Raw genomic sequence first — 11,547 nt, 5'->3', positions numbered from 1 at the left:
AGTATGATCACGCGCTGGGTAGAACACGAGTTAATCCTACATGTGTACTTTAGAGGTTATTTTTCTAACAAATATGCTAAGGTGATAATTGTTCAAAATAATTAATTAACGGAGGTTTTTAATTTAATAACGCCATCATTTTTAGTCTCACATTTATTAAACTCTCTAGTGGTTAGATAAGGTTTTCCCTTTTCTATTATTTTAAAAAAATAAACTCAAAATATTTTTAAATTTAGTTAGATTGAAATTAAAACTCTTACTCAAACCTAAACTTTAATCTAATAAAACCTTATATTACATTTTTTTTTAAGAAAACAACATAACTGTTAATATTAATCAAAGTTCTCTCTTTTACTCTTGAGTTCCCAGGTCAGCCTCCATGTAAAAGATACCACCAGGCCACATGGGCCGCATGCTCCATCTTTTGCTCTTTCGCAAAGTTCCACAAACTTATCATTTTAAGTACTCCGAGAAGCTTTGATAATGGTGTAAAAGAAACCCTCAACCACTGGGTTAGCTAAGTGATGAGATTTTGAGTAAAGACTAAAGAGCTAAAACTGTTTCCTTTTTCAGCTTGCTGTGAAATGGCAAAACAAGAAAGCTACTTCTTTAGTTGGCCACCGGTCGGTGCTCCGTTGAATGTACAAAGAGAGGAAGACCATTGGAAACATTTCGACAGCTATGTCAATGCCGTGTCTTTTGGCTTTGTTGCTACCGCCATTCTCATCTCCATGTTCTTAGTAATGGCCATCTTCGAACGCTTTCTTAGACCCAACTCTTCTTCATCCCCCAACCATGGTGACCTTGAATCTCAACTCGGTTTTAATGGCAAGCTCAGCCACCCATCACCAAAAGTGAGTTACCATTTTTGTTTCCTCTTATGGGTTTTCTTCAATTTTGTTCAAAATCCTTTTACTTTTTGTTTCAAATTGAATGTTTAGCATGATATATATCTGACTTGAAATGAAGCTTCTCTCTGCATCATACATTTTGAATAGCAATGAAGATCCTTCCTTTTGGCCTTAAAATTTGTTTGCTTTCTCAAGTATATTATAACTTTCTTTTCTTTAAGAAAACTAGATGCCCTTGGACATTTTCCCCCTCTTCCTGCAAGCTTTTCCTAAGCTCAATGTTAAAGCTTTCCCTCATTGCATAAAGTATCTCAGTTGCTTAAATGTTCTTCCATTCATGTAATTGCCAAGATTGTATCTTTTAGTCAAATATCAGTTTTTGGAACAGTCAATTGTTTGTTGTTGCATTTATGATATTCAGGCAATGGCCCCATCTATAAGGGTCCCCTGAAGTTTAAGGGTTGGCCCCTAGAAGAATATAACAACTATATATAGTTATTTATGTTTAGACCCACCAGTTTACATGTTGGTCGCCCATTTTACCTTTGCCAAGCCCTGAATTGGGAACAAAATTTTAGGCCTTGGAGGACAAGCCTTAGTCAGTTTTTCAACCCTTGGTGTCTAGTAGCCTAATTGGCCCATACTATATACCGAATTGAGTTCCGTCGAACTCTAGACATTGTTTAAGGGGCATCGAGCTCCACATGTTGGTCTGCATTTTTATACTTGACCTGTGAATAAAGATTTACGTGTGATGCTCATGCACTTTCATTATGGAGGATGTTAAAGCAGTTTAGATGGAACTATCACAGTTTGAGTTAATCAACGGTATCCTATGAGTGGTCCTGCATTATGCAACAAATCCTCAGTCCACTTGATGTTTTTCGGTGGCTTCTGGTGCTTAAGATAGATCATGCATTGCTCATTAATTGTTTAAACTTTAGATTCAAGTTCAAAACCTTCTAAATTGTTTGGTATGGTCGACGAGTCTGCTTGGGGATAGGTCAAATCATTTCACACTACTCACGATGTTCACACCCTGGCATCTTTGAGACATGATATTGGAGATAGTGTTCTGCGTAGCACCTTTTGGGGGACAGCAGGATTGTTTAGTTGAGGGTTGGAATTTGATACTTAGATGCATTCACAGTCAAATCTTTTAGGATACCACTGATATATCAACAAACAAGATTCATTCTTGTTGACATGAGCTATTTATCCGGCTTAATGACAATTCCGGAAATGCATCCTGTGCTATACTGTGGAATAACATAATGCACGACCCTCTCTGCTAAGTTAAGAATAATAGATTAAGCAAAAGTTTTGCAGCATGTTATAAACTACCAATGAACATGAGCCGTAAAGGTCAGCTTTACTTTCCTTGTTGCTTAGTTGATTGCTCTCGTTTACATTCTTATAATCTTGTGTTTGATGCTGTCTGATACAAATCGATTAGTGGTTCGAGCTCTTCCCTCTTGTTCGTTTTTCTTGCTGAGGCTACATTAGGTTCATATAACGTCAGCTAGGTGGGCTGTTGATCGGTTTGTGATTGTAAGGTAGTACTAGTAAGGTCCATGCTTCTTTAATAAAGAAAGCTTGTCTAGGAACTGTTCACTAGGTAGGGCCTTATTTGGTGACCTTAATGGCTGTTTCTGCAACTACTACTGCCCTCATTTAGGTAAGAAAGTTCATCTAAAGGTTCTCTACTTTTTGATTTCTGCAGATAACAGTATACACCAGTGGATTTTCAGTGTTAATGCCGGGGGACGAGGTTCCTACTTTCATCGTGCACCCGGCTCCGGTTCCCAGTCCCCCTGAACGTCCTTCATTGCCTCAACAGCAACAAAACCCATTGAACAACCCTGCCTCAAACTTGACGTAACCATTAACGCAAGTCATTGAGAGAGAAAAAAAGAGAGCTTAATTCGAGAAACCACTCTCTACATGTGACACCAAACAGTGACCGCGGTTATACCCTCCGGTAGAGAATGTATACTTGGATCAGAGTTGCCCATTTTTTTGCTTCTCGGCCATTGAATCTATACATGTGTGTACATATAGAGAGTTTTTGGTGGACTGCCTGCCTGGCCTTGGCAATTACTTAGAATTGCCGCTGTCAATGCCCACCATTTATGTTTACCATCACATTAGTATATTTTAACTTTTTAACGACAACTTCATGTAATATATTTGACCAAATGAATAGTCATTGATAATTGTATTTAATCTAAGGTTTTGCTTAATCAGTGTTCACAAGGAACTAATTAAGGATTGCTTAATTTATAATTTAAAGTTCTATATTTACAACATTACTTATAATATATTAAAAATATCAATTATATGGTTATTTCTATAAATGAGGCATTGATTAGTATTTAAATATAACTATTATTAGTAAAACCAATTAAATAAATGTGTGTAATTATTAAGTTCCTCTATACAATTGGAATTGACTAAGAAAAGTATGCTTTAAGATTAAGAAATAAAAAGATAAGCCAAATTGTCACACACACACACACATACATACATATATATATATATATATATATATATATATATAAACCCCTAACGATGACATAATTAGAGTTGTTAATGAACAAGTGGCAAGCTAACAACTTTGAAGCCGGCTAATCTTTAAGTTTATTTAATTCCACGTTTTGTTAAGGGTTAATTAGAGCAAATGTTCTCAAGCTATCATCTAGATTTTAAACCAATACCAAAACTTTATAATATTTAAATGGAATTTTCAAAATATTAAAAATATATCAATCAAGTCATTACACATTGAATGTTCAACCAAATCTCAAGTCGAGCGTATTTAAAAATATTTGGACAAATTTGTCATTTTACTCTTATATTATGGATAATTTAGACCTAATGTCAAAATGCTATTTTTAACACATAATATTTAAATTATTCATATAGTAGGTACATATATTTGTAAATTGATCCACATATCTTAAATAAATTTAACGTCATATTAATTTAATTTTTAATCTCTAAACTAATAATTAGGTGGATTAAAACACCTGATTGATTTAATACAATATTTCATACTTTCATAAATTAGTTAGACTATCTTGAAGCTTGAGGATCAATTTAAAATAAGTTAATTGTACTAAATATTCTCAGATTACATCTAAACTTTAAATTGATAACTAAATTTCAAAATATTCTAATTGAATTATCTAACTATTAACATTATTTTACTAAATTTCTTTATTGTAACACTCTAATACGATCCTACTCGAAATCTAGAGGATTAGAATATTACACAGAACCACCGAAGAGGCTAACCATTTTCTTTTTCATTTAAAACACCATATATTTATGAAAAGACATCAATAATAATCATAAAATACTTTTACAAAACGGTGCTATGACACATAGTATAAATCAAATAATACAACTCAAAGTTTACAAATCCAAATACACAAGTAAGGGTCATATGAATACACATGCCCATTACAAATAACCATACAATACTCTGTGAGGAATACTATAAATCCTGTTGCGATGATGCTCCCCGAACGACTCAATATACTAATCTGCGAACGGAAACATCCAAACACTAAGCTTACGAAGCCTAGTAGTATAATCACTAATCTAGAGCAGCGTATAAATCTCATAAACATAAGCATGCTAGGAGACATTGTAATAAGCAGTAGGTACATGCATGATCGTAATCAAGTACTACCTACTTAAGGCTCAACAGTTCTATCACTATAGTGTAAGTCTCATGTAATACTCCAAATATCAGGTTAGTGACTTTATTGAAAAGATTTAAAATTTGAAGACTCAATTGTATAAATGATAAAGGGATAGGAAATGATTGGAATAATGTTTGTGACCAATTTGTATAAATGAATGAATATAGAGGGTAATTAGGCCCTTTAAGGAGAAATGAATTTAAAATTCATTCCTTATTAGGGATTTAGGAAGAAAAAGGGGAGAGTTAAACCATTAGAGTTATATCTTTTCTTCTTCCTCGTGCAAGGACCATCCTCCATAGCCAAAGGTAAGATTTAATTTAACCAGCTCTTCCTCTTGTTTTTGGGTTGTGGTTGGAACATTGAGTATTATGGAAGCTTAAGGAAGGGTTAAATAAGATTAAAACTAGAGACGGTTGAAATATTTGAGATTGAATAAAATAGGTTTTTGAATGATATGTTATGATATGAGTTTTTATTGATGTTTGTTAGTATATTTGACTTGTCAAAGAAGTAAATAAGAGATTAGAAACATTGGATGAGATTAAGAACATGTTAGAAAAAATGGTATGATTCTTGGGTAGAATTGTTCTTTGGAAATTTGAGATGTTTTAAGAAGTTAAATGAAGGGACGTTAGTTGGGATAAGTAAAGAAGAGTTTAATGTATTGTTGGGTGTAAATATAAGAAATTTGACCAAATTTGGGTAAGAATTGGGTTGAAAAATGGAAAAGTTGGGTAAGAGTATCGATACTGATAGAATAATACCGATACTATAGGCTTAATTTGGATTAAATCAGCTGAACAGTATCGATACTGATTGCATAGAGAATGTGTTGATACCATTGAGTCAGAATGCAAAAATGGTATCGATACTATAATGGAGTATCGATACCATAGTATAGAAGTATCGATACTAGGAGAGAAATATCGATACAAGGAGAGAAGTATCGATACCATGAATCCAAAATGTAGAAATGGTATCGATACTGAAAGGGGGTATCATTACCATAGCATAGTAGTATCGATACAATGGTAGGGGTACCGATATTAGTGAGTCTGGAATTGTAGGATAGACTGAAAGTGTTATGGAAATCTAAATAATAGTACCTTTGATTATTATTAAAGTATAAATATTAGGAAATATACTAACATTTAGTATGATATATGTCTTTAATGGATGCTTGTCTAGATCGTAATTAAGTTCCTGGGTCAAGCAAAACGAAAGGAAAAGATAAAGTAGCTGAGTAGTCAGACTTGCATTTTGGATATAATAACAAGGCAAGTCAGGTGAATGCATTTATTATGTACATATATGTGATGATAGTCATATATGTATGATTTCTTAATATATGTATGGTGATTACTAAACGACACTATGTGTGCAACTCAGGAAATTTATCATATGTTGATGAACAACCGCTTCGGCACTATGTGTACAACTCACGAAATTCATCATATATTGATGAACAACCATTTCGACACTATGTGTGCAACTCACGGAATTCATCATATGTTGATAAACAACCGTTTCGGCACTATGTGTGCAACTCATGGAATTCATCATATGTCGATGAACAACCATTTCAGCAATATGTGTGCAACTCACGAAATTCATCATATGTTGATGAACAACCGTATAGGCACTATGTGTGTAACCCACATAATTCATCATATGTTGATGAACAACTGTACATGCACTATGTGTGCAACCCACATATCATCATATGTTGATGAACAACGTACAAACACTATGTGTGCAACACACGAAATTCATCATATGTTGATGAACAACCGTATAGGCACTACGTGTTCATTTTAATAAAATGATCATGACTAGAAAGTTGGTAAATTACCATGTTAGCACTACGAGTGTAAAATTATAGGGTTTATAATAAATTAAAAGAGTTAATTGATATTATGAATAATTATTAGATTAGAAACTGTTATAAAATAAAAGACTAAATGCCTAACTGTGCATTTGGCAGAAATGTGCCAATAATGCAAGTTAGAAGAAAGGTTAAATGCCTTTAGGATAAAAGACTAATGCCTAACAGTGCATTTTGGCAGAAATGTGCCACTAATACAAATTAGATGAAGAACAATGCATAATTGGAATGAAAGGATGTCATAAATGAAAATGTATAACAGTGCATAATTGGCATGAAAGGATGTCACAAATGAAAATACATAGCGGTGTATTAATGGTATATAAGGTGTCAGTCATGATAATTATAAAAGATAAAGGACCCTTTGGCACTTTGGTGCAATACATGTATAATACTTTCTCATTTAACGTACATAGGGAAAATAAAGAATAATTGGGAAAAATATACAGAAAGATAGATATGCTGGGATTACTAAGAATGATTTCGATGATTGTATGAAAGAAAAATCTGGTTTAACTTAAAATGATTTATCTGATTCTTATGGAGTATGCAAATTAGTTCATCATTAAATAGTTATGAGATACAAATGTATAAATTGCAGATTCTTTACAATATTATGTCTCACTAAGTATATATACTTAACATATGTTGATTTCACATGTAGGTAACATCAAAGACTAGTCAGATACTGGGAGCAAGAGCAACTATCATCAATATAAGGTTGACTCTCATAAGTAACAGTAGGAAATCATGTTAATTTGAAAATTATTGGCATGTAACCGAAATTAGAAAAGTTGCTCTAGAATGTATTTAAAATGATAAATTTGGTAATAGGTTTCAACAACTGTTTTCTTGTAGTATAAAAATGTTTTTGGTTTTAAAATTCAAGACAAAATTTTACGGGTTTTCAAATGGGAAATGCTTTAAAAGTGATGTGACATCTATATCTCATGTACAGAAAGGTATATGGGAGATGGGTGATACATCTCACGCCTCCCTTAGTCTTTGCTAAAGGCCTCCACATGAGTAAATGTATACTAGGTCTCCAACCACAGTATCATCCTACAATGCATCAGCATACAACAAACAATGTTAGTACCCAATATAACAAAGACGCTAGTATAATCACACAATAACAAGTGAGCATCATGGTATAGTTTAGGGGTCACATAGCATCATGAAACTCATACCCCTATTTGCTTACTAAAGGTGACTTTAGGTAAGATGTAAGTCACATAGCATCAAATCTCACAAGTACCCTAGGCGAGGTTCAGACCACACAACATCAACACCTCCCAAATACCTTAGGCTAGGTTTGGGTTATATAGCATCGACATTTACCTGGTTAGTCTACTCATCTAGAGTACTCGGAACGTGTCTGGGTCACATAGCATCTGTATAATGTCCAACTAACATTTAAAGTTCCCTCGTACTGATTTGGATATATCCAAATATTTATAAAACAATTGGATGATCTTAACACATACACTGAAGTAGCTCGAGTGCGCTCATTATTTGTACAGTGGCAACCAAAAGTATAAGTCTGATAGAATCTTACCTCATAAGGTTCTTATGGTTATACACATATATCATTATTATTACATGGTTATCTTATCATTATTATCAGTTACGACACAAGTAGGTGAGATCGTTTCCTCACTCACTACTATTTCGTTCGTTCTCTCTCCTAAAACGTAATGCAAGAGCTTAATAATATTTTAGTGTTCTATACCCTTAAGGCAATTCATATTTATAGCCTACTTGGTATATTATAACTAGCCCAATACTCGATTAGGGGATAGTTGATTGATAACGACTCCCTAGTCGTTCTCATCACACTTCCCATCGGTTCACCCTTGAACTATTAGGGAAACTTACACATCTTTAATTATAGGTGTTCATGCAGACACACTAGTCACGTCGTTTATCGTCTTATTCACTGGTAAATGTTTTGGAACGATCCTTCGTTCATGATTACTCAATACATGTTCGATTGAAGATACTCTAAATTATTTCACCTAATAAGGTTTACTTCAGTTGTAACCTATTTCTTAGAGTGTTTCTAGGTACATTTTGTCATTTAAGTCCCTCACGAACTAAATCCCACCATTACGGGTCATCCTTGACTCTTATGGACCTTAAAGAAGTCGAATATAACCATTCAAAATGAGTAGTATTGATACCCTACATGCATTATCGATACTCCTAGGTCAAGTATCGATACCCATTTGAGTATCAATACCAAAGATGGCCACTGGATTGTAAAAATTATTCTCAGTATCGATATTGTTACCCTCGATATCGATACCAGGGATGCATTATCGATAGTTCTTGTTAGGGTATCGATACTGTAACACCCTAAACCCGATTGAGCCTAAAGTGTCATACTAGGCTACCGAGACAATCCCCAATTTTAAAACATATTCATTTTCATTTCAAATGTACTGAATGGTATCATAATTAAAACATAGTTAATTGTTATAAAACATTTAACAAATCAGGAGCTCTATGACACATAGTTTTAAATCGAATAATCCAATGTAAGAAACTAAAACTCCAAGTACATAAGTAACCATACAATACTCTATGAGGAATGCTGGAAATCCTACCACAACGGTGCTCCTCGAACTGTTCACGCTACTAATCTGCTAGTGAAAAATATCCGAAGGCTGAGCTTACAAAACCCAACAGTATAATCTCTAATCTAGAGCAACATAAGAATTTCATAAACATAAGCATGTTGAAGACATGATACTAAGCAGTAGGTACATGTATGATCATAATCAAGTGTTGTCTATTTATGGTTCAATATTTCTATTGCTCTAGCTTAAGTCTCATGTTTCCCATAGTATTATACTAAGAACCTCACCATGAGTATACAAATATTGGGTCTTTAACCGTAATATCTAAATGACAGAATGCAATAAGCATGATACATAACAAAACATCAATTATATATATATATATATATTTATTGGCATTATCATCAATATAAGAAAGTGCCTTAGCATTGGTACTAAAGTACCTCGACACTGATATGAAATTTCATTCGCATTGATACTAAAGTGCCTTAGCAATGTTGGCATATATCTGGATAATTCACATATATACATACTTAGAAGATCGTCATGCATACAAGTAGCTCAGGTGTTAGTACCGTTTTCCAAGCCGCAAACAAATGCATAAGTCTTATGGAATCTTACCTCATAAGGTTCTTATGGTTATCACACATAATATTATTATCTCTTTGTTATCTTGTCATTATTATCATTTACAACATAAGTAGGTGAGAGTGTTCCCTTACTTACTATTATTTCGATTGTCTCTCTTTTATAACGTTATGCAAAAGTTTATCAATATTTTAGAGTCTTATGACCTCATTGCAATTCATAATCATTTCTACTCATACATACATAAGGCCCAAGGGCCACACAACACTGATATCGCGCGAGTGTTCGGGCCTCGCGCCATAGCTAGCTCCTGAAGTGTCTTGCGCACTGACAATTCCCCACTTTGGCCATTAAGGTAACCTGGCTATACATTAGCATAACTGGACTCACTAAAGTGAGATTATCCTCTCACTAGCCACTATCTCACTCGATACTAAAGGAAGTTTAGTCACTCTGTCTCAAGAGTGGTCTCTACGTATTTCGTGATTCAACGATGCTTACTGAGTTTACCGATCACTGTCTGAAGCATTCGCTAGCCCGATACCTCACTCGAGTTTATTTCTAAGTAGCGTTACTCTATTCGACCCCATCGTACTTCAATTTAAAACCCCTTAAATTGAAAAGGATAGCTTACTCTTCTTGGGTTCACTGACACTCTCGAAGCTCATGCTTTTTTCTATTATGAATTTGACATATCATCATACCGCTTATCGGATGTCACCTGAAAGATCCTTGGTCCCAACTATCCTTATACGTCCTCGATTGAATATACTTCAACATATTACGCTTAATAAGGTTACACCTGATGTAACATGTTCTTACGAGTGTTTATAGGTATGCTTGGTCATGTATGTCCCTCATGAACTAAGTCTTACTATTACAAATCATTCTTAACTCTTATGAACCTTCAATAGGTCAAATCTGACCATCCAAAGTGAGTAGTATCGATACTCTACTTGCAGTATTGATACCCTAGGGTTAAATATTGATACCCTTATGAGTACCGGTATAAAAAATACATTCTGTTATGAAAATAGAGCCTTAATATCGATACTGTCACCCTGAGTATCAATACTCCCCTTGGCAGTATCGATACTCCCAGTCAAAATCATTAATTTTTTTTACCAAAAGTTAACCACAATCGATATTGTTCATCCCAGTATCGATACTCGAACCTAGAAATGGTTATTTTAGGCTCGGTAAACACTCAAAATTCATCCTAAAGGCCATAGTTTGAGTCTAAATCATGTACTAAAGTTTTGGGTAGTTATTTAAGGTCTTAAGGTGTCATAAAACATATACTAAGCAATAAATTCATGATTTATCGTATAAATCAAAATTATAACCATAAGTGCTCAACAACACAAATCTTAGCAATTTCTTGAGATTTATGAAAGCTCAATACTCCAAAGAATTAGAAATACACCACCTTAATTTTAAAAATCCGAAATGAACCTCTCTTAGCTAGCAAGCACCCCCTTTTTGAACTTGGTTGATTTTTCTCAATTTTTCCTCTAGTCATAAAAATGCATGGATTTCCTTAACAAAATAAGGTTATAGGAAGTACGAGATGAATTTGAGGCTTAATAAAGTTCATAAAATGAGTTCTTACCATCACTTGATGATATGGAGGCTTAGAGAGGGAAGAAGAAGAGAAAGGAATAAGAAGAAATAAAGAAGATATAGGAAATGGGAACCCATAAAAAATTCACCTTTAAGGCTAATTGGTCCCAAATCTAAACTCAATTAAGCCCAACGACTTTACTTATGAATTTCACGAGGTCCATTTACATCTTGGGTAAACCTGAAACTACTAGCCCAAAAATTGGGGTGTTACATATACTCCTACATAAAATGAAAAAAAATCATCCTAATTCATCCTATATCGACATTGTTCATATAGTATCGATACTCTAATCAGAAAACAT

The 11,547-nt window shown here is 33.9% G+C and overlaps 1 protein-coding gene across 1 annotated transcript; it reads left to right on the top strand.

Moving 5' to 3' along the window:
* The first annotated feature begins 584 nt into the window (after positions 1-584).
* LOC120170750 lies at positions 585-2,733 on the top strand. Its single transcript, XM_039178627.1, has 2 exons — positions 585-854; positions 2,575-2,733. Exons 1-2 carry the CDS (start codon positions 585-587, stop codon positions 2,731-2,733), a joined length of 429 nt encoding a protein of 142 aa, XP_039034558.1.
* The last annotated feature ends 8,814 nt before the right edge of the window (positions 2,734-11,547 follow it).

This window comes from Hibiscus syriacus, unplaced genomic scaffold (genome assembly GCF_006381635.1).
Source record: "Hibiscus syriacus cultivar Baekdansim isolate YM2019G1 unplaced genomic scaffold, ASM638163v2 tig00111792_pilon, whole genome shotgun sequence".
In the NCBI taxonomy this organism is placed as follows: Eukaryota; Viridiplantae; Streptophyta; class Magnoliopsida; order Malvales; family Malvaceae; genus Hibiscus; species Hibiscus syriacus.
This window is presented reverse-complemented; position numbering and strand designations above follow the sequence as displayed.

What these genes read in the sequence shown, in the direction of transcription:
- LOC120170750 (XM_039178627.1), top strand. Translation starts at nt 585, where the DNA reads ATGGCAAAACAAGAAAGCTACTTCTTTAGTTGGCCACCGGTCGGTGCT. An exon ending in TCAGCCACCCATCACCAAAA is followed by an intron (nt 855 to 2,574) that starts GTGAGTTACCAT and finishes TGATTTCTGCAG; the next exon opens with ATAACAGTATACACCAGTGG.